Raw genomic sequence first — 23,483 nt, 5'->3', positions numbered from 1 at the left:
TTAAATAAGATAGGCATTTAGTTCTCTCTTTTGTAACAATCCAAGTAGCAGCAATACAATATGGCTTCTCCCTGGTCTCAGAGGGCCACACTCCTTCCAGTTTATGGCTCAGTTATTCAGAGGGTATGAACCACCTACTCCAAGATGATCTACCCCACGTCTTCATTCTAACCACCAGGAGGCGGAAAAGGGAGAAGGAGAGGACACAACCCTTCTCTTCAAGGGCAGAGCCTGGAATTTACCCATATACTTTCCCTTTACATCTCATTGGCTAAGACTTTGTCATATGACCACATTTTGCTGCAAGGGAGACTGGAAATGTGGTTTTTACTCTGGGTAGCCAGCTAAAAATCAGTGTTTCCATTACCATAGAAGAATGTGAATGGATTTAGGGAGACAATGGACAGTCTCATTCTCAGAGCAAATCAGAGGCAAGAGATTTTGTTACAAAGTCCTGGTGACATCTTTTGAGTCCCTGGATCCAACTGTGCCTGAAGCTGGACCCATGGAACTTTACAATTACACGGGCATTCATTTCCTTTTTTGCACATACCTGTTTGATTTGGGTTTTTGACGACTTGAAACAGAAAGAACCCTGATTAATACAGTTAGATATAAAGCCCCTAGTTGATGTCTGGCAGAGTGGGAGTTCATGAGTCAGTATCATTCTTGTTGTTACTGTTGTTGTTATGATTATGTTGCGGGTGGCCCTACAGCTCACTTCGTCTGTGCCTTCTCTACCTGTTTCTTCATCCTACCCCAGTACCGCTAGCTCACCCCTCTCATCCTCACAGCCCTTAATGACTCACGGGTGATGATGTTATTTGTCTCTGATTCCAATGAAATTTCTTCTTCACTCTCCCATATACATGGCAGAAAAGAATCATACCACCCCAACAATGTTGAGGGAGGGAGTCCTGAACCCTCTGTTTGTGACAGAGACCCCCCTGGATTCAAGTCATGCCTCACCCTGTGGAGCACAAGCTCCGGACGCGCAGGCTCAGCGGCCATGGCTCACGGGCCCAGCCGCTCCGCGGCATGTGGGATCTTCTCGGACCGGGGCACGAACCCGTGTCCCCTGCATCGGCAGGCAGACTCTCAACCACTGCGCCACCAGGGAAGCCCTCAATTCTTATCTTGATGAAAAGCGAACATGAAGCACAGGCGCAGAACAAACAAGACTGACTCCTGTTTCATAACTTTGATCACTATTTTCATCCACTTCTATCACTTCAGCTATGTCTCCAGCAGTTACAAGATTTCTCTGGGAGAGGGTCTGACCCCTGACACCGCACCCCTTTCTATGTTTATGGGATGAAGCTCTCCACCAGCCACCCATGGGCTGATGTCTTTGGAATAGGGGTCTGGTGCCAAAAGGGTCAGAGGGATGAGGTCCAATAAAGTTTGGGGAGGGGGAGTTTACAGGGTATGGAGGACAATGGCCTCTACTGGGGAATGAGAGATTTCCAGAGAGGAGCTCCCTCCCTGCCCCCTGGTGAAAGAAGCCAGGCCCCTTGCTGCCCATGGGGCCCATGTCCTGGAGGAGGGGGAGAACCACCTCAGGCTGGGGACACTGAGGTTGTGTGCCGGGCCCCCTCCTTCCGCCGCAGCACGAAGTCTCCAGGGCCGGCTGGGCTCATTGCGTAGAAGACATTGGCATTGTCAGGAATCAGGAGCTCTGACCAGGGGCGGAGATGATGGTGAAAGGCCCACACAACCTCATACTTCCCTCACAAAGGACCTAGGTAACCTTCCACCATTCACCTTGGAGCCTGACAACCTTGGGTCCCTTCAGCTACTGCTAAGCCAACCTCATCCTCCTCTCTTTGTGAACCTAGACCACTTCCCACTCAAAGCCCGCACAACCTCATGTCTCCCCCCACCTCCAACCCCGTGAACCTGGGCTACCTCCTGCTATTTCCCCCTGGAGTCTAGACAACCTGCACTACAAGCTTGAACAAAGTCAGGCCACCCAGCCCAATCAACTTCCTGCCCATCCCACCCTTCCCCCACAGCCAGCTCCCAGCCAAGTTCATGCTGCTCTCACCATGAACTTGGACAACTTCTGACTTCCCACTTCCAGCCTGTACAAACCTCACACTTGGCACGTGAACAACCTCATGTATCCTTCCTAATGTCCAGCCAACCTCACATCATGCCCTTTAATGTGTTGCTTTCTCTCTGGTTTTTTTTTGGCCACACTGTGGGGCTTGCGGGATCTTAGTTCCCCGACCAGGGACGGAACCCGTGCCCCCTGCAGTGGAAGCACAGAGCCCTAACCACTGGACTGCCAGGGAATTCCCTAGCATGTCAATCTCTTGCCTCTCTCTCTTTTTTCTTCCTACATTATTTTCTCCATTTAAAAAACTTTTTAATTGAAGTATAGTTGATTTACAATATTGTGTTAATTTCTTCTGTACCGCAAAGTGATTCAGTTATACAGTATTCTTTTTCATATTCTTTTCGATTATGGTTTGTCACAGGATACTGAATATAGTTCCCTGTTGCCTTTCCCTCTTTTTTTTTTTTTTTTTGCGGTACGCGGGCCTCTCACTGTTGTGGCCTCTCCCGTTGTGGAGCACAGGCTCCGGACGCGCAGGCTCAGCGGCCATGGCTCACGGGCCCAGCCGCTCCGCGGCATGTGGGATCTCCCCGGACCGGGGCATGAACCCGCGTCCCCTGCATCGGCAGGCGGACTCTCAACCACTGCGCCACCAGGGAAGCCCCTGCCTCTCCCTCTTGAAAACTGGATAACCTCCTACTCACCTGTACACTGAACGATCTCATGCTTCCCTACCCTGAATTTCAGTACCATGTGGCCCTCTCCTATGCCAAATTCAGAGTCCCCATGCTGAGCCCGGACAAACTCATTTCCCCTCAGATCCAAGCCCAGACCCTGCTTCAGTCTTGTGCTCCACCAGGTTGAGCCTGAAGAACCTCATGATTCTACACGTTTAAGCCCGGATGACCTTCTACACTCCCTCTCCACTGGACCCTGGACAATCTCATTTCCCCATAAATCCTAGGAAGTCACCTTTGGTGCCCGCTTCCCTCACACTGAGACAGGACAACCTCATGACCCCACCTAATGAAGGTACCAATATTTTTCTGCCTCTTACCCCAACCCTGCTTCATCTCACCCCTACTCTGTGCCAGAACCAACCCGGTCAGTCTGCCGCCCCCCTCCTGAAGCTGTCCCCCCCCAGCTCTGGCTCCAAGCTGTCCCTGCTCACCCCTGTCCCCAGGAAGGGCTTGGAAGAGCTGATAGTCCTGGGCCCAGGGCTGAGCCACATTGTGCTTTTCCAAGGCTCGCTGCACCACGCTGGAGGCCTTGTCCTGACTAGTGAGCTGGGAAGAGAGGGCGAGAGGTGAGGGATGACAGCCCAAGCCCCAAGGGCAGGGCTGCCACCAGCAGGTCCCGGGCACAGCCCCTCACCAGGATGCTCCGATACAGATTTCCATGGTCATTGTCGATGCTGACTCGGACGACGCAGGCCTCTGAGCCCTGTTGCCCCGGGAGGGAGATGTGAGGGCCACTCAAGGGCAAGGCCAGGGTCCGGGGGCCTGGTAGGTCTGGGCTCAGTGGCGGCTGTAGGCAGTGGGGTGGGGACTGAGCGGTGAGAGCACGAGGCCCCTCCCTCATTGTATGCAACACGTCTTCCTGCACACCCCAAGCCTGGGACATGCAATTAGGGTACATACACAAGCCCACATCTATGCAATCCCATCATATACAGACTTTCACGCCCTGTTACATGAATTCACACACGACTCATGTTCACACACAAGAAACCCTGTGTAACCAGAGAGCGGCGACTGTACCCATTTGCTCACAATTGTTGGATACGCACAAGCCCATGTCCATGAAAAACCCTGCACATGGTCCTGTGGACACTGTGGATATTCACGCCCACATTTCCCCTCTAGGTATGCAAATTCCTAGGAAAATGCATATCTGTGCAAAAGTGGGTGATTGCACCCCAGAGTACCTTGTGTCTAAGTGGAAGCTCTGGTCCAGATCTGAGCATAACTCATGGACAGTCCCTCAAACGGGGCCATGGAAATGCACGTGCCTTCCTGGACATATCCCTAGAGTGTTCAGCCAGCTGTGTGCATAGTCTCCTGTGTACATACCTAGCCCCCAAATCCTGTACACACACACACACACACACACACACACACACACACACACACAGCCCCGGGTGCCCGCAGTCCCACATGTACACATAGTCCTGGTACCTTGGTGCTGGGGCCCTGCGGCCCTGGAGAGGCCGGAGGACTGCCGGGAGGAGGGTCCCTCATTCTAGGACTGGATGGGGGGGACGCTGGGGACAGACTGGGGGAGACACAGAGTCTGAAGTGGGGTGGCTGCCCTGATCTCTGATCCTGTCCTCTCCAGCCCCTTTACCAAATGGGATGCTGACCTGGAGGTGGAGGATGAGGGATCCCTGGGACTCCCACCAGGGGATGAGCCTCTCTCTCGGGACAGCTTCCTGAAAATAGAGACAGGGGGTGAGGCTGAGCCCAGACTGAGTCCCAGGAGCGGATGCCATCTCTGCCCACGTCACTCCCCACATACTCCCTGAGACTCACGCGCTGAGGCGCTTGGTAAGGCTGATTCGCCGCCGGACGCGTGGGGAGCTGGGGCAGGAGGCGGCCGGTGGCTCAATGACCCGGGAGATGCGGTAGCTGAGGGGTCAAGATGCAGATGGGATGGGGGGGTTGGGAAATGAGTTAGAATCGGTCGGGAGCTGGGTTTTGGGGGTGTGTGTGTGTGGGAACAGCCAGGGGGTGGGCACCCAATGTTGGGGTCAGGGCCGTTACAGCTGTGGGGTCTTATCAGGGATGAGATGAGATGGCTTGGTTGGCAGGTCACACAGGGGTTTACAGAGTGGGACTGAGGAGTCAAATTGGGTCGGGGATAGAGTTCAAGGTCAGATAATCACTGAGGTCAATTGTTTGGATCATGGATTCAGTAGAATGAAAAGAAACCATTGGGACAGTTGAGTTGGATGCTCTGACATAAGAGTCAGTTGCTCAGAATTGGGGGTCAATGATTGGGCTCAGAGTCAGATGGGGGTTATGAATGGGGTCATGGGTCAGATAGGGCCAGAGGTGGGGGGAAAGAAAAGATGAGATGGTTGAATGGAATGGCCAGCTGCATGTTAAAGGTTGAAGTCAGAAAGTCAGATGGGTTAAGGTTTGGGGTCAGAGGTCAACTGGGGCCCTCGACTGGGCCGCAGACAATGCAAGGTGACAGGCTGGGCGGGGGGGTGTCAGGGCTCAGGAAGGGGGTCTTAGGAGGAGCTGGAGAGGTGCATGGGGGAGGTGGATCCAGTGTGTGATCCAGGGTCAGTGGGTGGGAGGTTGGTCAGGCCAGGCCACGTGTTGGTCACCTCTGCTCCTCGCTGAGCTGGCGCTGGGTGCGCAGGGCAGCCAGGATGGGCGGGTGGGAGCTCAGGCAGTAGCTCTGACAGCGCCTCTGCAGCTGCTGGATGTGGGCCAGGATCTCCCACTCCTGAGGGGGTGGCCTCTGAGACCCCATCCATGCTCAACCCCCATCCTGGACCGCCCCCCCCACCCCAGCATGCCCACCCCAGTGCCCACTTACCTTCCTCCTCTTCTCAAAGTTGATGAGATCCCCCTGGGGGCAAATTTTGTCTGAACTGGAGCCTCCAGGGTCAAGGATCAAGGGTCAAGGTCAGGGGTTGGGATGTCAGGAGCCCTACCGCACTAAGGGGGCTGGGGTCAGGAGCACAAGGCAGGGTCATGGGTGTGAGGTCAGGAGGCCCTCTGTGCTGAGGGTGAGTGAGGCTGGGGTCAGGACTCAAGGGTCAGGGCTCAGACCTCCAGCATGTCCGGCAGGGCTGTATCCAGCATAACCAGGTCCGTGAGAAAGGTGCCAAGGTAGGGGATGGGGCCTGGGGGCAGTTTCTGTGGCCCCCAGAGCTCCAGTCACTCTCAGCCATCACCGACCCCACCAGGCTCCACCCCCCACCCAGGATCCTGCTTGTCCCTCATCCCAAACCACATCACTCACTGAGGGCAGGCTTCCTGGGGGGGCATTCTCCTCGGTAGCCTCCTCCTGGGGGAAGGGGAAGGACTGAGCAGTCCTGGGCTCTCTTTGTCCCCTCCCTCGGGGAAGATGCCTCCATCACAAGCAGTTGTAAAGGCCATACCCAAGGGAGAGTGAACAGGGAGGGGGAAAGAACAGATAAGCAGCAGGGGGCAGGGCTCACTGGGGATGATGGGAGGTGGGGCTTGTGGGTGCCTTGGCCCCCAAGGCTGGCCTTAACACAGGTGAAAATCCTTGTACCTGGAGATCCCCCAGAAATGCCCTGAACCTTGTTGGCACATTTTTTTTTTTCTTATCAAAGTCAAGTCCTTAGCAGAATTTTTTTTTTTTCCCCTCTTTGCTCTGACTCTGGCCTTCAGTGACCTTTTCCCTGTAACTCTGGTATTTGTTGAATGAATAAATAAGGCAGCCACCAAGTGTGAGCTATAATGAGGGCAGCAGAGGGAGTAAAAACGCAGGGTGCCCACAAACAAGAGGAAGGTCATTCTCGAGGCATAGGGAAAGGACACTGAATGTTATGACAATGACAAGCAATGCCCTGCCGGGCCCCTGGTCCCCTTCCTGGGCCCGGGATCTGAGGGGTCCTCATCCATCTGTACCTGGGAGAGAATCTCTCTGCTGCTGAGGTGATTGTTCTCATCGGAAAAAATCTGCGAAAGTTTCCTGAAAGTGGATAACGGTTCCCTGGGGGTACAGGAGAGGGGTCACGGGTGGCCGCGGGGAGAGTCAGAGCTGGCATGAGGTGGGCAAGGAGTACCGCGCCAGCACCCCGCCCCTTGCTCACCGGCTCAGGGCACCCCAGCTGCGCTTGAGCCGGTAGATGGGGTTAGACTGCAGGGCGGACAGGATGGCGCGCAGGGAGGAGAAGTTCCGCAGTTCCCGGCAGCGCTGGGGAGCGGGGTGGGGGACCGCTGGTCACACCCCCAAGCCTGAACCCCAAGTATGATCCACCTTTGATCCCGTGACTTGTGACCCCAGGTTAGATCCTTACAGCTCGCCCCATGTCTGACGGGCTACCCAGATTCAGCCTCCTCCCCCAGGGGCCCCCTCCCCCTCTCCAACCTGCAGTCCCAGCCCCTCCCCCAGCTGCCCCTGCATTCCTCTCCTCTGACCTTGGCTTCCCGTGTCCCCACTCCTTACTTCTCCCTGGGCCCCAGACGGACCCGTAGCATCTCTCCTAGACCCAGACTCCTCCCCGCCCGCCCAAGTCTCACCCCAGGTGTCACCCTTCTTCCCCCTTCGCCTTGCCACGCCCCCACTCTCTTTCCTGGCCCCCATTTCTACTCTTCCTCTCTGCTCAGGCTCCTGCCCCGCTTCCATCCAGTCTCTTTCAGGACCTCTGCCTCCGTCTCTTGGCTTTGGTCTCTCTTCCAAGCCTATCCCCTCCCCAGTGCCCCCATCCCATCCTTATTCCTAGACCAGCCCTGCGTCCCTCTGCGGTCTCAGGCGCCAGTCCCGTCCAGCCACGTCCTAGGCTTTCTCTTAGGCACCTCCCAGCCCCAATCCTCCAAGTATCCCCAGACCCCAGTCCTCGGCCTTCCGCCCGCCCCCGACCTCTCTCTGGCCTCGGTGCCCCATGCCCCCTTCCACCCACCCCCCGACAGGCACCTGCGCGATGCGGATCCACTTCTCCAGCCGCTGCGCCCTCTGCGGGGCGGCCAGGCCCGGCGACCCGAGCACCGAGCCCAGCACGCAGCCGGTCACCGTGTTGAACTGGGTCACAGTGGCGCGCACAGTGGAGGTGGTGCCTGTGGCCCCCGGCCGGTCCCGCTGCGACCACACGGAGCCCAGGCACTCGAAGGGCCGCACGCGCGAGAAGAGCTCCTGCGCGCGGGAGTTGGGGGTGGGTAGGATCTGTGCTCAGCTGGGCCTCTCCCCCTTCCCCCTCCTCTACGCCCCGCCCCCACCCGGCCGCGCCCAGCAGGGATCCTCACCGCATCCATCAGGGTCAGCTGCTCGGCCACGTCGTCTACACTGAAGTCCAGGAGCTCAGGACCTTCCCGCACGAGTCCTTCCACCTCCTCCAAGCAGCCTACCGGGGAGTCTGGACGGGGTATCTGGGCAACCCCTGGATGTCCTGAGGGAGCATTAGAGGGGGTTAAAAACTCTGAAGTTTGAATCCAGGACTGGCTGCGTGACCTTGGGCATCTGTGTCCTCACTTTTCTCGTCTGTGAAACAGAGATCTCCTTGAGTGTTTTTAAGAACGTCAGAGCAGCAGTAACTGTTCATTGAGCATCTTGGGTGGATTAACGGGGAAATTTATACACTAACCCTGAGAGGGAGGTACTATTATGCACCTTTCTTAAGGGCAAAACTGAGGCAGGAATTTGCTCTCACATCTTCAGTAAATGGCAGAGATCTGAAGCCAGGTGCTCAAAGTCTAGAATAGAAAATAGAGCTTTTTGACTTTGAACCTGTATTAGGATAGGATCCACCTGCCCTTTTCTGGTGGTTAGAGGTGGTATAACCTTGTGGTTAAGGAAAGGTTATCGTCTTAACGTCCCCAGTTCAAATCCAAACTGGTCCACCGGGGTGCTGTGCGAATTAAGCAAGACTTTAAACCTCTCTGTGCCTTGGCTTCTTCACTTGGATTTTTTTTTTTAATCACATGAAATCACGCATACCAGACGGCTATAAAGTACTCAATACATATGATTTTTCCGAGGTGGCGTTCAATGGTGGCGCCCCCTAGGGGGACATTTTGGAAGTTGAAATCTTGCCACAAGAGGGGCTTGGCACTCAGTGAAGAATTGCATCACCAGCCTCCAAATGTCCCTCCAAGAAATTTGTGTCCTTGAAAAACCTGTTTACAATACTTGGCACCTAGAACTCAACTATCTTCCTCATAAACACTAATTATTTTGGCTCTAGAAAGGCAAGGACTGTGAACTTTGTTTTGTACGGAAATGGCGAGTGTTGTTCACCATTTTGGAAATTGATGTCACCAACATCTATGCTGCTGCATCTGTGTCGCCAGTGCATCCCCCTGCATTAGTTTCTGGCTGCCATATTCACCATGATGCTATGGCAGGCGAAGGCACTGAACAACTTCATCATGTCTCCTGGTGAGGCATGCCCAGACATTGACATACCAACAAGTATAGCTGATTGTTGTGTAAATTGCTTTTGTTTTATTTCTCCTTCCTATTACAATTTCAGCATCATATTATTATTTTTTTCATATTATTATTTTTAAACTATCTGTGTAAGTCTGTTTAATTATCTGTCTTTCATTTCGTATTAGGACAGGTAGCATTGCAAAATACTACTTTATTTTTATTTTTTGGCTGTGCTGTCATGCTGCATGCAGGATCTTAGGTCCTGGAACAGGAATCGAACCTGTGCCCCCTGCAGTGGGAGCACAGAGTCTTAACCACTGGGCCACCAGGGAAGTCCTGCAAAATATTAGTTTTTAAAAGTGGGCATAGGGGGAAAAATTACTCAGCCATAGAAAGGAACGAAATTGGGTCATTTGTAGAGATGTGGATGGACCTAGAGACTGTCACACAGAGTGAAGTAAATCAGAAAGAGAAAAATAAGTATTGTATATTAACGCATGTATGTGGAATCTAGAAAAATGGTACAGATGAACCTGTTTGCAAGGCAGAAATGGAGACACAGATGTAGAGAACAAACACCAAGGAGGGAAAGTATGGACACCAAGGAGGGGTGGGATGAATTGGGATTGACATATATATACTAATATGTATAAAATAGACAACTAATAAGAACCTGCTGTATAAAAATTAAATAAAATAAAAATTTAAAAAAATCCCATAACTTGAGCACCAAAAAAAAAAAAAAAGTGAGCATGGGGAAAAAAATTGCACGTAAATCTAATCAAACCTTTAGCTCTTACAGCAAGTATGGTGAATAGAGGAACGTGCTTCATGTCACCATGAGAAAGCTAACAGGCAAATGGAGAAGAATGTGAGACATTCCTCGGGACAAATGACCCATTATTTTCTCCTAATGCCATTAATCAAAAGGCAAAGAGGAACAGTCATAGAAAAAAAGAGATCTAAGAAATGAACACTTGGGACTTCCCTGGTGGCATAGTGGTAAAGAATCCGCCTGCCAATGCAGGGGACACGGGTTTCAGCCCTGGTCCAAGAAGATCTCACATGCCGCGGAGCAACTAAGCCCGTGCGCCACAACTACTGAGCCTGTGCTCTAGAGCCACAACTACTGAGCCCGTGTGCCACAACTACTGAAGCCCGCACACCTAGAGCCCGTGCTCTGCAACAAGAGAAGCCACCGCAATGAGAAGCCCGAGCATCGCAACGAAGAGTAGGCCCCGCTCGCCGCAATTAGAGAAAGCCCGCGTGCAGCAACGAAGACCCAACACAGCCAAAAGTAAATAAATAAAATATATAAATTTATTTTTTAAAAAAAGAACACTTTAAATGGATCTTTGGTTTTGGAAGAAACAACTGTAAAGAAGACAACTTAGGAACAATAGGGGAATTTGAATATGAGTATTTTTTGATATTGAGTAATTATTGCTGATTTCGTTGGAAAAGATTGTGGGCATGAAAGTTATATATATTTTAAAGTCCTTGTCAATTACCAGTGAGAACCAAAGTATTTGTGTGTGAAGGGACGTAAGTCTGGGATTTGCCTTCAAATCATCCTGAAAAAAAATTTTTTTTTTTGGTCAAATTGATAATTGTTGAAGATGAGTGATGGGTGTTTCAGTGTTCTTTACATTACTTCTCTCTACTTTTCTATATGTCTGAAATTTTCCATGGTAAAAAGTAACCCCCAAACAAGGATACTAAGGTTCCCAGATCCTGGCATAAAGTCAGTGTTCAATAAATGTTCATTTTCTCCTCTTACCTCAAGAACTCATAGCTTAGGGCAGTACTTTCAATAGAATTTTCTGCAGTGGTGGAAATATTTTCTACCTGTGCTGCCCGATGTGGTTACTGAGCACTAGAAATGTGGCCATTGTGACCAAAGAACTGATTTTAATTTTTATTTAATGTTAATTAAGTTCAATTTTAATAGCCACATGGGGCTAGTGGCTACCCCACTGCCCTGTGCAGCTCTGATGACTTGGAATCAGCTGGTGAAATCTTGAAGGCAGAGGAAGAAAGATACTTGGCAACCAGCAGGGAAGATGAAGGGATAAAATGTATATAAATAACTCTCACCAGGGGAGAGAAGTGGTTGCTACTTTGTAAAGCAGAGAGGAATGTGGCCAGTTTAAGGATTAAAGAATGGATTAGGGATATAAAGCTCTTGTGACAGGGATCAGATCAAACACAGATGGGTGAAAGATGATACTTTATAAGCAGGATGCAATTACTCAGTAGACAAATCCGTGTTGTAACTGACCCTGGGGATAGCGTTGGGGACAAGACCAATAGGTTCTATGCAGAAAAATAAGGCAGGTAATAGGACTCAGAGTGGGAGGCTGTATTTGTTGGGAGGGGATCTGAGAAGGCATGTCTGAGGAGATGACAACTGAAAAAAGATCTGCGTGAAGTATGTGGTTATATTTCCTTCCCCACAAAGCTCTCTACAGCAGAGGTTGTAGACCTCTGCTGTAAAGAGCAACAAACGTGGCATGTGGGATCTTAGTTCTCTGACCAGGGATTGAACCCATGCCCTCTGCAATGGAAACGCAGAGTCTTAACCACTGGACCACCACGCAAGTCCCAGCAAACTTTTCCATAAAAGGCTAGATAGTTTGCTGACACCCACTTCACTAGAAAACATCAGTATGATTTATTGTATCGATTTCATTATAAGTGGTAGATTCTAATAAGTAAGAATCTGTGATAACAACAGTAATGAAAATAATGCTATTTGCCAAGCTCTCATTACTTGTTTATTTACTTGTCCACTAATTGTCTTCCCCAGGGAACAGGGAGCTCCTGTCCACTGTTACGTGCCCAGAGCCGTGGCTAAATATCTGTTGAATGAATGAAGAAGCCAATGAGGTAAGTACTGTCATTGCCCCCATTTTGCAGATAAGGAAACTGAGGCTCAGAGAGATGATTTATCCAAGGTCGCACAGTCAGCAAATGGCAGAACTAGGATTTGAACCCAGGTCTCTGTAGCTCCTAAGGCAAGTAGTAATAGATGATTTGTAGCCAAAAACACAGGGTATCCTGACCCAATGATGGACTATCTTTGTAGTTGGGATGTGTTGTGTGGGGGAGGTGATAGACAAATGCCAATACTTTAAACAAAGGGCTATTATCCCCATTTTACAGGTGGTGAAACTGAGGCTCAGACAAGGTTAAGAACCTTGCCCAAGATCTGTAGCTCCTCCGTAAGAGGAGAGGACCCCTGGGGGAGGGAGAATGCCTGTTCCGGACACTATAGGTTCCCCAACCCGCTCACCTGCCCATGTCTGGGACCGCTCCTCTTCTTCCTGCTGTGGCTCAGCATTCTTCAGGAAATCTCCCAGCAGCTTTTCTGCCTCCCGGGCCTCAGCCCCTGATGGGGCTGCCCAGCCCAGAAAGGTGCAAACACTGCCTAGGTCCGAGTGGGCAGGGGGATCCCAGAAATCCTGAGGGTAGTCCCGCAGCCAGGAGCCCAGCACTGACACCACAGCCCTGGCCAGAGGGGTGGGGCCTCAGAGCCCAGCCCAGAGCTCTGGACCTCTGGAGCCCCTACACTTCAGATCCTTTTGACCTCTATGCCCCCCTGCCCACACCCGACGGGAGGACAAACCTCAGGTTGTTGTTGAAGGTCAGATCTCTTCCCTCTGTCTTCTTGATCTCTACCCTGGAAAGACATCCCCCCTCCGCCATCAGGTGAGGAAGAGGGCGGCTGGAGGGGACTCAGGAGGAAGATTCTGGGGTTGGAGGGGGGGGTCCTGGTTCTAAACCGGAGGGAGCAGAGGAGTATCCAGGTGAAGGTCTGGGGAGGGAACATGAGAGTCCCCCGTTGGTACTGACCCCGGCGGCAGGGGCGGCGGCGGCGGTGGCAGGAGAAGGTCCAGCACGCGGGCAGTGGGCACAAAGGCCCGGTGGGTGGCCAGGAAGGCAGGCACGAAGCCTGGGTCCTGCTCGCGGTCTCCAGACACCAACTCCCGCACCAGCCGCTCCAGCCGCGCTGCCCTCAGCGCCCGCACCTTGCTGGTGCGGTAATGGAGGAAGGTGTCGGCACCGGGGCTGGGGGCCTGCGGGGCAGGGTGATCGCAGTGAGACACAGAGGAGTGGGCCCCAGCATCCCATTCCAATCGTGTCTTTGGGAAGCACCGATCTTGCATCTGATCCTGTCCATTCTTCTGAATCCTGCCCCCTGAGTTCATCATTCTTCCCCATTGCACAATCGACCCCCGAAACCCGCCTGGAACCTCCTCATCCGCCCAGGCCCCGCCCTGCCCTCTGCCCCATTTACAAGCCACCCCTACCTCACCCCCACCTCCGCCCCCAGGCTGCTCCCAGCTCTCCTGCCGCGCTTCACTGGCCCGTTCCCAGGCTCTCTGCCCCACCTCGCTCTCGCCTGGTCTCTTCTAAAGACCACTCCTTCAGTTCCGCCCCACTAAACCTGGCTTACCTAGGCCCTGCCGTCCAGTTCCGTCCCCAAGTCCTGCAAGTCACCTCGGCCTCACCTGGCCCCGCCTCCTCATCTACCCCACTCACCTGGCCGCCCCCGGGCCCCACTCCATCCTTACCTGGTCGCCTCTAAGCCCCGCCCCTCCTTCGGGCCCTAGTTCCTCCCCTCCACTCAGCCCCGCCCTCACCTGGTCACCTTCCGCTCGGCCCCAGCCTCCTACCCGTTCCTCACCTGGGTGCCCCGAGGCCCTGCTCCCGGACTCAAGCGCTGACTGCGCTGCCGCCGCAGGGAGACACTGTACACCGCGCCGTCCTCGGTCTCCTCGCCCCAGTCCTGCAGCGGCGCCTGGACGCGGAGGCGAGCTCAGGACGCCGCAGGGGGAAGGCTCCCGGGACCACGGCCCCGCCTCTTCCGCGGACTCAAGCCTGATCCCTCCAGTTTTATCCCCCTTTGCCGGCCAGAGTCAGTGAGACTCGGGGCAGGGGTCCAGGCTCGGGAAGTCCCCTCGGCGCCGCGGGTACCCTCCTACCTAGCCCTTGGGAGGATCGGGTGGCATCTGGGGACGTCCCAGGGTCCAGTCTTAGCGAGTCTGTCTCTAGTCCCTCCCGCAGATGCGTTCAGAGACACTCCCGCCACCAACCATCCCTAAAAGGAGCCAGCCACTTCACTGGGTCAGGGGCCGGGAGGCCAGAGGTAGGGACTCCCAGGCTGTTCCGAAGGGTCCGATTTGAGGGGAGAGAGGATCCAAGGGGCGGTCGGGGACCTGGAGTTTCTGGACTTGAGGGTCGCCAGGGATGTGGGGTCCTGGGACCCCAGGTCCCCTTACCAGGGCGAGCTCCTTGCTCGTCGTCCGCTCCATGGTCCGCTCCCGTCCCGCTCTGCCGCGCGGCTGAGTGAGGCGGAAGGGCCGGTCGGGGAGCAGTGGCCGGGAGTCGGGCCGGCGGGGCGGGGCGGCCGAGCAGCGCGGGGGCGGGGCGGGGTGGACCCACTGCTCGCGGTTGCCCCTGCCAGACCCCAGCGCCCAGCCCAGGGCCCTGGGGAAGAGGTCCGAGCTCTCCGGATAAATGTGTATCAATCTGAGCCCGGGAGACAGGACGCCCTTCTCTCTCTCCCAGGGGAGGGCTCTTTTTTGTGTCCCCAGGTGTGGAGGAGCTAATGTGTATAGCTAAGTGGGGTACAGGTCTGCGTCCTCAGAAGGAGAGTCCGCTTGCTCAGACGGGGAGGGCTGGTCCGCCCCAGGTGTGGAGGTATTTCTCATTTCTCTGCAGGGACGGAGGGAGCTCAATCTGCGTCCCTAGCTTATGGGAGTCATCACTCCCCAGGTCGGAGGGGGCTGAATCTGCGGCCCTGGTTTGAGGGGCAGCCATCTACGGGGTGGTGCAGGATCAAGGAGAGGCGAATACTCAGGGAGCTGGTGGTTGACCTTTAATGCGCGATTCCGAGGCCGGCGCGGACCAGCCTGGGGAGATTTACTGTGGGAACGTCCGGCAGCCCAGCCCCCTTCTCTACTTCGGGCATCGCCCGCCCGCTCCGCTCCCTCGTCCGGGCCGCGTTCAGCCCTTGAAGGGGCCCCGTGGGCCCGCCGCTGGGCCCAGAGGGGTTTGGGGGCTCCGCAGGGGCCCGCAAACGCCAGATGGGCGCGAGGGCGAGTCTAGGACCTCCGCGAACGACCGCGCCTCTTGCTGCGGGATTCGATTAATTTCTGGGAACGCATCTTGAGCTCCGCGCGGGTCACCACGTTGTTGTCTTCGTCCTCACTCTCCTCTTCGTCTGCAAAGGGCGATGAGGGGATCAAGTTCCCATTCCCGGCTCAGATGTTCCTTCCCAGCCTTTACCATCCCACCACCACCTTGGCCCTAGGTCCGGCCCCTGACCACCTCCCGATGCTCTGCTTGGGCCCCCGGCCCCGCCCCCTTTCCTTGCCCGTACATACCGAAGAACCTGTCCTTGAGACCGGCAACAGGCAGGGCGATGCGGGTGTTGTACATCGGCAGCTTTCCCTCTAGGGTGGAGTAGAACTGGGGGAGGGGGGAGCGGGAAAGAAGAGTGTGAGTGGGCAGAGGCTGCAGCGAAGTCCGTTCCCCCTCCTCCCCAGCCCACTCTGAGACATAACCTGATTCCATTCAGCACATCTGCCCACTGCTGTAAAGTTTTCTTTGGTCGCTGCCGCGTCATTTGTTCTCAGCGTGCATCCTGATACCCCTCCCCCTCCCCCTCCCAGGCCCGCCCGTGGTCTCTAGGTCCCACCTCTGGTCCTCTCGAGGCCCCACCCTTGATCCCCCCAGCCTTGACCTCTGGCCCGCCAGGGCCCTCTGGAAACTCTCGTGGTGCATCCCTAGCTCCTTAAACCTCACGCCTTGTCCCTAAGGCCCATTCCCGGTCCATGGGCCTCCTCTCTGGTCTCCTGGGGGATGCCCCGACCTCCTGGTATTCCGCCCCAGCCCCGGCACCCTCAGCCCCACCGCCTGGCTGAAGGGGTACCTCGCGGTCGGCGATGTGGCGCAGCAACTCTGGCACGTTTTGGTTCTGGAGTTGCGCCTGTAGCTTCAACAGTTTTTCCTCCACGAGGCCCAGTAGGTTGGGCAGATAGTCACCTGCCTTGGGATCCAGCTCCTTTCTGGCGAAGTGGCCGGCCTCCTGCGGCCGGGGGCGGAACCAGGTGAGTTGGAAGGGGGCGGGGTCTCTGGGGCAGGTTCCACCCAGGGGCGGGGCTTTTCCTCAGGGACCAGGCCTTTGAAGTTAGGGGCCACCAACCCGAGTGGTGCTATCCTCTGTGGGGTGGGGATTCTGTGGTCAAGGGCCACGCGTATAGGGCAATTGCCTCTGAATTCCAGACACCCAAGGCAAGGGATGGGGGCAGGGGGAGTCTTTTAGTGGGAGGGCAGGGATACTAACTGGAGAGAGGCCATTGCCGGATGACCTTAAGAAATGGGATTCTGCTGCGGGCAGGGTGGGGCTTCTCTCATCTGTGGTCGCTCCAGGATCGGAGCGGGGTCTCTGAAGTTTTGGGTGTGTGTGTGTGGGGGGGGCTAAGTGGGACTTTCCCATGGGGGCGGTTGAAATGGGACAGGGTCTCTAAAGTCCTGGGCCTCTTGAGGAGTAAGGGGGTGCCCCCTGAGACGTGGGGTGGAGACTCAGGAGTGGGTTGAGGTTTCCCCTGTGTCTAGGCCTCTCATGTCCTGGACAGGGCCTGCGGTGGGATCTCTCGAGTCGGCTACGGGGCAGAACCCCACACCTGTGCGCCGGCACCGCCTCTCACGTCTTGCGGGGATTCCTCGTGGGCGGCGCCTGCCACTAGGATGTGGTTCAGTTTGCCAGCCAGGTGTTCCAGGCCCTCTTTGGTCATTTGCATTGCCCACATGGCGAGCTGCAGCTGATCCTGTGTGTCAGCGCGCCGCTGCTCCTCCGCCTTGATGCGCCCCTGCAACTCGACTTGCAGCTTCTGCTCGCTGCAGGGAGCAGGGAGGCCACCACTGGAGCTCCACCGACCCCGCAGGCCCCACTCTCGCCCTCGGGCACCCGGGACCTCACCTCACGAGCGTGGTCTCCCCTGAGTACTTGAGGTCTTCGAGCTCCCGCTGCAGCCGCTGCTTCTCTTGATTCAGCCTCATCAGCGTCTGCTCGTTCTGGCTTTTGAGCGTCTCCAACTGCGTGAAGGTGTCGCCCTGTGCCAGGAACCGCTGCACCACCGCCTGGGGGCCGCCCAGCCCGAGTCAGAGCCAGGGCTGGGGCAGGCAGGGGTGCACTCCTCCTTCTTTCCCCCGCTTCTTTCCCCCGGGGCACGCAGGACAAGTGGCTGAGCTGATGGCTTCTGCATAATGGTGTTTAGACACTCTGTGAGTCCGACCCAGGGCTGCCTCGAGGGTGTGCAGCCCCGAAGAAATGATTTTTGCGGGCCCTTCCTTGTCTATATAGGGAAATTGAATCAGCCACAATCAGATTGCGGGGCAGTGATAGCAGTGAGCACAGCTGCTTTCCAAACTCAACATGCCAGCAACGTTCTGGCAGTGAATCTTGCCCACTTCCATGAGGAAATATGGCTGGGAAAGGCGCCTGGCCACAGTGCTCCAGATGACCCCATATGTCCAAGTCCTGGAACTCCTTGGAGGCTACCCCATAGGAGTAGTGGGTTGGAGAGCGCCGTAAGTGGAGAAACCCAACAGGGATCCAGGGGAATTAGTGTTCGCCAGCTGGGGACATAAATAAAGTCTTAGGAAATTTCAAGGAAGACGCTGCCTCGCGTGGGCCCCAGCTGCTCTGGGGCTGAGGCTGGCACTGGGCATTTTACTGCGCCCAGACCCTGCTACAGGTGCTGGAGGCACAGCAGAGAGAAAACACTCATAGTTCTCCTAGAGCTGATATGTCAAAGACGTCAGCACCAGTGTAAGCCGGAACATTAGAGGATGATGGCCAGTGTAGATAACTCGTGTGGGTTTTGCTGAGAGAGGTAGCGGATTAATGAGGCAGTAGCTGGAGGAAGAAGGGGTGTCTTTTGTGTGCTGAAGAATTGACCCGGCAAAAAGGGGAGGCTGGGTGTGTTGGCTTCCCAGGCTCAGCTCGGGCGTCTGGGAGCTGGGAGGGCCGAGGGCAGCACTCACGTGCGTTTCTGCCACGCCGGTGGCGTCCTTGACCTTGCCGAAGAGCACCTCCATCTGGTACATGTTCCAGCGCCGCCGCAGCTCCCCCTCTTTGGAGTGCATGCTGTCCTGGAGCCTGTCGTTGGACTGCAGCAGCACCTGCTCGCGCTGGGTCTGCTGGTGGGTTGAGGTCAGGGCCGGGGTCAGCTCGCAGACAACGGCTTAGGGCAGAGGCCGCGGGGGTTGGGGAAGTATCCGCACTGGGGTAAGGGAGAGGGTGGGGCCCAGGCGTGGGTAAGGGCACCCAGAAGGGGTCAGGAGTGCTTGGCAGGGCCTCAGAAGCAGCGCAGAGGGACGGGGTCCAGGGGGCGGGGCCTGTCGGGTAAGGGGTGGGGCCTGTCGGGTAAGGGGCGGGTTAGAGGCAGGATCAAATTTCCGACACAGGCAAGTCTTGTGGGGAAGGATGAGGATAGACCTGAGAGTAAGGGGAGGGCTGGAGGGCGGGGTCAGGGATGTGAGAGGAGCCCTGGCATCTAGTGGAGATGGGGCCGGAGTCAGGAGAAATGTCAGAACTGCCGAAGGGTCTAGGGCCTGGGCCAAGGTAGTGGCGCGGCCCCGGACACAGCACGGCCGCATCTAAGCAGGAGCAGGCTGGGGTCGTCGCAGCCCCGTACCCCTGGTGCGCCCACCTTGCGCTCCATGCGTTCGTTCTGCAGTTTCCTCTCCTCCGCGCGCTTCTTGCACTCTGTTAGGTAGCGTTCACGCTTTTTGCGCTCTCGGAACACTGTCTCTTCCAGATGCTGCAGCTGGTTCTAGAGGGCGGGAAAGGGGGACAGCAGGACCTGCGGGCTCTGGGCCAGAGCTGCAGGCCCAACTCTACACAGCTGGGTCAGGCTGTGGGGTCCTGGGAGAGAGATGGGACGGGTTCCGGGACAGCTGAGGTTCAGATGCTGGGGCCAGAACAGAAGACCATGGTGGCATCGGGGGTCGGGGGGCAGGACCCCCACCCCCCACCCCGCCCAGGACCTGACGGGCTGGCACCTTGGCGATGTCCCTCGCATTAAGCGCCTCCTGATTCACTAGGTTCAGTTCCTCCAGCTCCTGTTTTGTTCTCAGCACCTCAGCCTCCATGAAGTCCAGCCGGTTCTCCAAGCGAAGGCTCTCCTCCTGGGGCGTGAGGGATGAGGCAGGCCTGTGACCGCTGTCCCTAACAAGGCTGGCTCTCCCACTTGCCGCCTCCCACCCCCAGTCGCCCTGGTCCCTACCTGTAGATAGGCCTTGAGCTGCAGGTACACATTGGTGATGTGTTCGGCCTCCTCCACCTTCATCTGGGCCTTCTCCAGGCGGTTCTCCAGGTTCCGCATAGTCTAGAGAGAAGCAAGCCTGGGCTGGGTCCCTTCCCCCCTCAATTCCTCCCCCAGGATCAAGGCCTCTGCAGACCTCACTGGCCCCACCTTGGCCACCTCTGTGTTGCTATCTTTCGCCTCTGCCATCTCCAGCTCACGCAGACTGTGCTGCAGCTGGAGCTCCTCCAGCCACTTCTGTCGCAGCCCCAGCTGGTACCGAAGAGCATTCAGCTGCTTCACCTTCTCACTCAGCCGGTGGTCCAGGTGCTCCAGGGCCTGCTGAGGGAGGGGGGCAAGAGCAGGGGCCTGAACCCCTCACCTAGTCCTTCCTTCCTTCTCCCATATCTTTTTTTTTTGTTTTAATTTTATTTATTTTTTGGCTGTGTTGGGTCTTTGTTGCGATGCGCGGCCTTCTCATTGCAGTGGCTTCTCTTGCTGTGGAGCATGTGCTCTAGGCACGCGGGCTTCAGTAGTTGTGGTGCGCGGGCTCAGTAGTTGTGGCCCGCGGGCTTAGTTGCTCCGTGGCATGTGCGATCTTCCTGAAGTAGGGATCGAACCCGTGTCCCCTGCATTGGCAGGCGGATTCTTAACCACTGCGCCACCAGGGAAGTCCCCCTTCTCCTATATCTTGGTTCTCACCTCCCCTGACTCTTAGTAGTGTCTGACCTGGTTGATCCCCCTCCTCCTGCAGACTCTCTTTTTTTGGGGCTTCCAGGACCCCCACTTCTTGGTTTTCCACCCACCTCCCTGGCTGCCCCTTCTCCATCTCCTTTGCCTTTGAAGAAGTTCTTCTCTCCTCTGACCAACCTTACCCCCTTGGTGATCCTATCCAGTCTCAGGGTTTCAAAACTCACATATACACTGAAGACACCCCAATTTTGCCTCCCTCCTGAACTGCAGGCTGGTATATCCATATCTACACTGCCTTCCAGATGTTTCCACAGTCAGCTGATGACCATCGTGTCCAAAACTATGTCCTTGATCTTTCCCCAAACCTGCCCTTCTCGAATCTTCCCCATCTCAGCTCATGGCAGCTCCACCCTTCCATGTGCTCAAGTCCCAAACCTTGATGTCATCCTCACCTTCTCTTTTTCTCTCCCACCTGCATCCAGTTTGTTAGCAATTCTCTGTTCTATTTCAAAGGTTCCTCCAGAGAGAGCTCTTTCTTCCTATTTCTACCCCTTTTGTCCTAGTGCAGCCAACACCATCTTTCACCCGGTTGACCTCCTCCTGGCTTCTATTCCTGCCTCCTCACAGCCCATCTTCCATTTCTCTGATTCTTAGTATAAAATCTGCACTCTTGCAGTGAAGGCTGCTGCAAAGTCTTGCCCCTGCTGACCTCCCTGACCTCACTTCCTGCAGAACCCCCCCGTCACTCACTACCATCCCGCCACACTTACCTCCTTTGTGTCTCCAACACTCTACTTTTGTTCCTACCCTAGGCACTTTGCACTTCCTATTCCATCTGCCTGGAATGCTTTTCCCCAGATCATTACCTGCCTGTCCCATTCTCAGCTCAAATATCACCTTCTTAGAGAAAGCAAAGACCCCCATCCTGCAGTCTAAAAGGCAAACCCCTGCCCCCATCCATCTCAAGTAAGTCAGTCTGTTTTATTTTATTTGTTTCTCTTGTCACCACTGGGAATTACTTTGTTTCTATATTTGTTGTTCTTGTTTTTTTTGGGTGTGTGTGTGTGTGGGGGTCTGTTCTCTCCACCAAGATATGAGATTTTGGGGAGTGGGGACATGGTCTGTTTCTTTCACCTCACGGTGACCAACACCTAAAACCATGCCAGGCACATGGTAGGTGCGTGATAAAGGTTTAGAAATAAATGAGTGGCGCCAGGTGTGGAGAAGGGATTGGAGAGGCGAGATAGTGGGCAGGGAGGCCAGTTGGGTGGGGACCCAGGCTGGAAATGAAGGGAGATGGTCAGTGGAATGGGAGTGGGGCAAACCTGGCCTGTCCTGTTCTTCAGGTATGGCTTCTCTGATTTCCATTCCCGAATCACTGCCTGGATCACTTTCTCATCTCCCTGCAGAGAGAAGAGCCCAGTCACACTACTGATTCAGGCCACTTCTACTTGAGGTGGTGCTCTGCCCCTGGGGATGCTGCTCCCGCCCCCTGGCACCTCTTCAACCTCACCTGGAGCAGGTCTGTCAACTGTAATTGCAGCGCCCTGGTCTCCTCATGGAGCTGGTTGATGGTCTCCTGATTCTTTTTGATGTTCCACTGGCTGGTCTCATAAAAGGCCTTCCGGTCACCCTCTGGGGTCATGTGAGGTGGGCAGGCAGAAGCAGAGGATCATGGGAAGGGGGGACTTCCCAGAGGGAAGACCTTTCAGTAATTGTCAACCTAACACCGTAACGATATTTCACTTTGAGCATTTTTCATGTGTTGGATGCTGGACTAATAATTTTCTAGGTATCAAATAGCGTGTGCCAATAGGTACATGTCCATATACATATTATACCCATTTTACGCATGTGAAGACTCAGGCTTATTATATTGTTCCAAGTCACAAGCAGTTGGACTCCCCAGCCCATACCTTCAACCACTATGCAAAATTATCTCCTAATAATAAAACAATAATGGTTTATACCAGGATTTCCCAATCTTGGCACAACTGCCATTTGGGATGGATAATTATTTGCTGTGGCGAGCTGTCCTGTGCACTGTCAGATGTTGAGCAGCATCCCTGGCCTCTGCCCACTAGATGCCAGTAACCACCCCACCCCCCCCAGCAATGTGACAAACCAAAATGTCTCCAGACATTGCAGAATAGCCCTATTCCATTGAGAACTACCGGTTCACACTTTATAGTGTTACTATGTGCTAGGCACTGTCCTAAGCACCTTACGCATTTCAACCACCTATGAGGTTGTACTGTTACTATCCCCATTTCATGGCTGGACAGACTGAGAGCAATGAGGTTACTCTTGGTCCCTGAAAGTCAAACAATTAGTATATGTAGAGCCAGGATTTGAACCCAGAAAATCCAGCTCTAGAAATCTATATTCTTTACCACTCCATGCATGATAGAAGAGTTGAAATTACATAAAAGTATGAAATGCAGTCCAGTCAGTTCTGAGCTCAGGAAAAGTTTTACAAGAAAGGTGAGGAAAAACATGAACCAGTATGAGTTTTTGCCTTCAGAAACTGGCCACTGGATGAACGCCAGTGAAACGCTCCTGCCAGCTCAGAGGACTGTTGACTCTTGACCCTTCTGTGCCCTGTGGAGCCATCTTACCTAACAGTTGTAGCTTCCTTTGTAACTCAGCCACCTGCGTGTGCACAGCGGACTTCCCCTCGCTGGCGTGGAAAGGTGCCGCCTTGGAATGGAGTGAGTGCCAGGCCTGCACTGACCCCTTGCCTCGAGGGTGGTAGGGCTTGATCTGAGCCTGACCGCCCTTGACTTTGGAAGGAGCTGAAATCTGGACCTGAAAAGGCATGGCGTTGGCGGAGGCCGCCCAGCTCAGGGGAGACGTCATAATTGGGTTGAGGCCAAGGATCCCTGGTGGTTAGGGGATCCACTAGGAATTGCCTCTGTCCGGCATCCGTCAGCTCCTGTTCCTCGGGCTCTGGGAATGCACTTGTCTACCGCTTGGCGGGGCCTCGCAGCATCTACGGTTGCTAGGTAACCTTCCCCGCCTCCCTCCAGCGCTCCCAAGGAAATCGCCTGCATTCCAATCTACGGCTCTCATTGGCTGACGCTGAACTGAGGGGCGGTCCCAATAGGGGACAGACCGGACCAGCTCCTCAGAAAGATGGGGGAGGGTACTTTGGAGTCACGTGCTCATCCCTTTTCCTCCCCACCCCTCCACCCTAACCCCGCCGAGGCGGTTCGCGGGCGTTTTTCAGGAACTTTCTGTTCCGGCTGCAGAACCCGACACTCCCAAGATGGAGGCACCTTGCGCCGCCATTAAGCGCTAACCTTCAGAACTATTCCCTTTAAGGCTTCACAGTC

The 23,483-nt window shown here is 55.0% G+C and overlaps 2 protein-coding genes across 4 annotated transcripts; both read right to left on the bottom strand.

Annotated features, from left to right (window-relative positions):
* Positions 1–1,104: 1,104 nt before the first annotated feature.
* Positions 1,105–14,454, bottom strand: RGL3 (ral guanine nucleotide dissociation stimulator like 3; the record flags this gene model as incomplete). 2 transcript variants are annotated; one of them, XM_079917054.1, is made up of 19 exons in its annotated part: positions 1,105–1,678; positions 3,234–3,348; positions 3,437–3,589; positions 4,240–4,336; positions 4,425–4,493; positions 4,594–4,689; positions 5,397–5,518; positions 5,612–5,644; positions 5,848–5,934; positions 6,041–6,085; positions 6,676–6,760; positions 6,861–6,964; positions 7,685–7,900; positions 8,011–8,153; positions 12,432–12,646; positions 12,765–12,835; positions 12,991–13,215; positions 13,827–13,940; positions 14,422–14,454. In XM_079917054.1, 19 exons carry the CDS (start codon positions 14,452–14,454, stop codon positions 1,560–1,562), a joined length of 2,142 nt encoding a protein of 713 aa, XP_079773180.1. In that variant the 3' UTR covers positions 1,105–1,559. The 2 variants fall into 2 exon arrangements, with proteins under 2 accessions (XP_079773180.1, XP_079773181.1); XM_079917055.1 differs by having other exon boundaries at positions 4,240–4,354; positions 12,765–12,818; positions 12,992–13,215.
* A 535-nt stretch (positions 14,455–14,989) lies between these two features.
* On the bottom strand, positions 14,990–23,442 carry ODAD3 (outer dynein arm docking complex subunit 3). 2 transcript variants are annotated; one of them, XM_079917814.1, is made up of 13 exons: positions 22,767–23,442; positions 21,662–21,783; positions 21,474–21,551; positions 19,627–19,797; positions 19,438–19,539; positions 19,214–19,339; positions 18,862–18,984; positions 18,194–18,349; positions 17,127–17,287; positions 16,831–17,044; positions 16,077–16,232; positions 15,529–15,613; positions 14,990–15,365 (listed from the first exon to the last, which is right to left on the bottom strand). In XM_079917814.1, the coding sequence occupies exons 1-13, from the start codon at positions 23,005–23,007 to the stop codon at positions 15,247–15,249; spliced, it is 1,854 nt and encodes a 617-aa protein (XP_079773940.1). In that variant the 5' UTR covers positions 23,008–23,442; the 3' UTR covers positions 14,990–15,246. The 2 variants fall into 2 exon arrangements, with proteins under 2 accessions (XP_079773940.1, XP_079773941.1); XM_079917815.1 differs by having other exon boundaries at positions 18,194–18,346.
* Between the last annotated feature and the right edge of the window lie 41 nt (positions 23,443–23,483).

The sequence above is a fragment of the Stenella coeruleoalba genome (genome assembly GCF_951394435.1).
Source record: "Stenella coeruleoalba genome assembly, chromosome: 3".
NCBI lineage: Eukaryota > Metazoa > Chordata > Mammalia > Artiodactyla > Delphinidae > Stenella > Stenella coeruleoalba.
The sequence above is the reverse complement of the archived record's forward strand: the minus strand, read 5'-3'. Positions and strand labels throughout refer to the sequence as shown.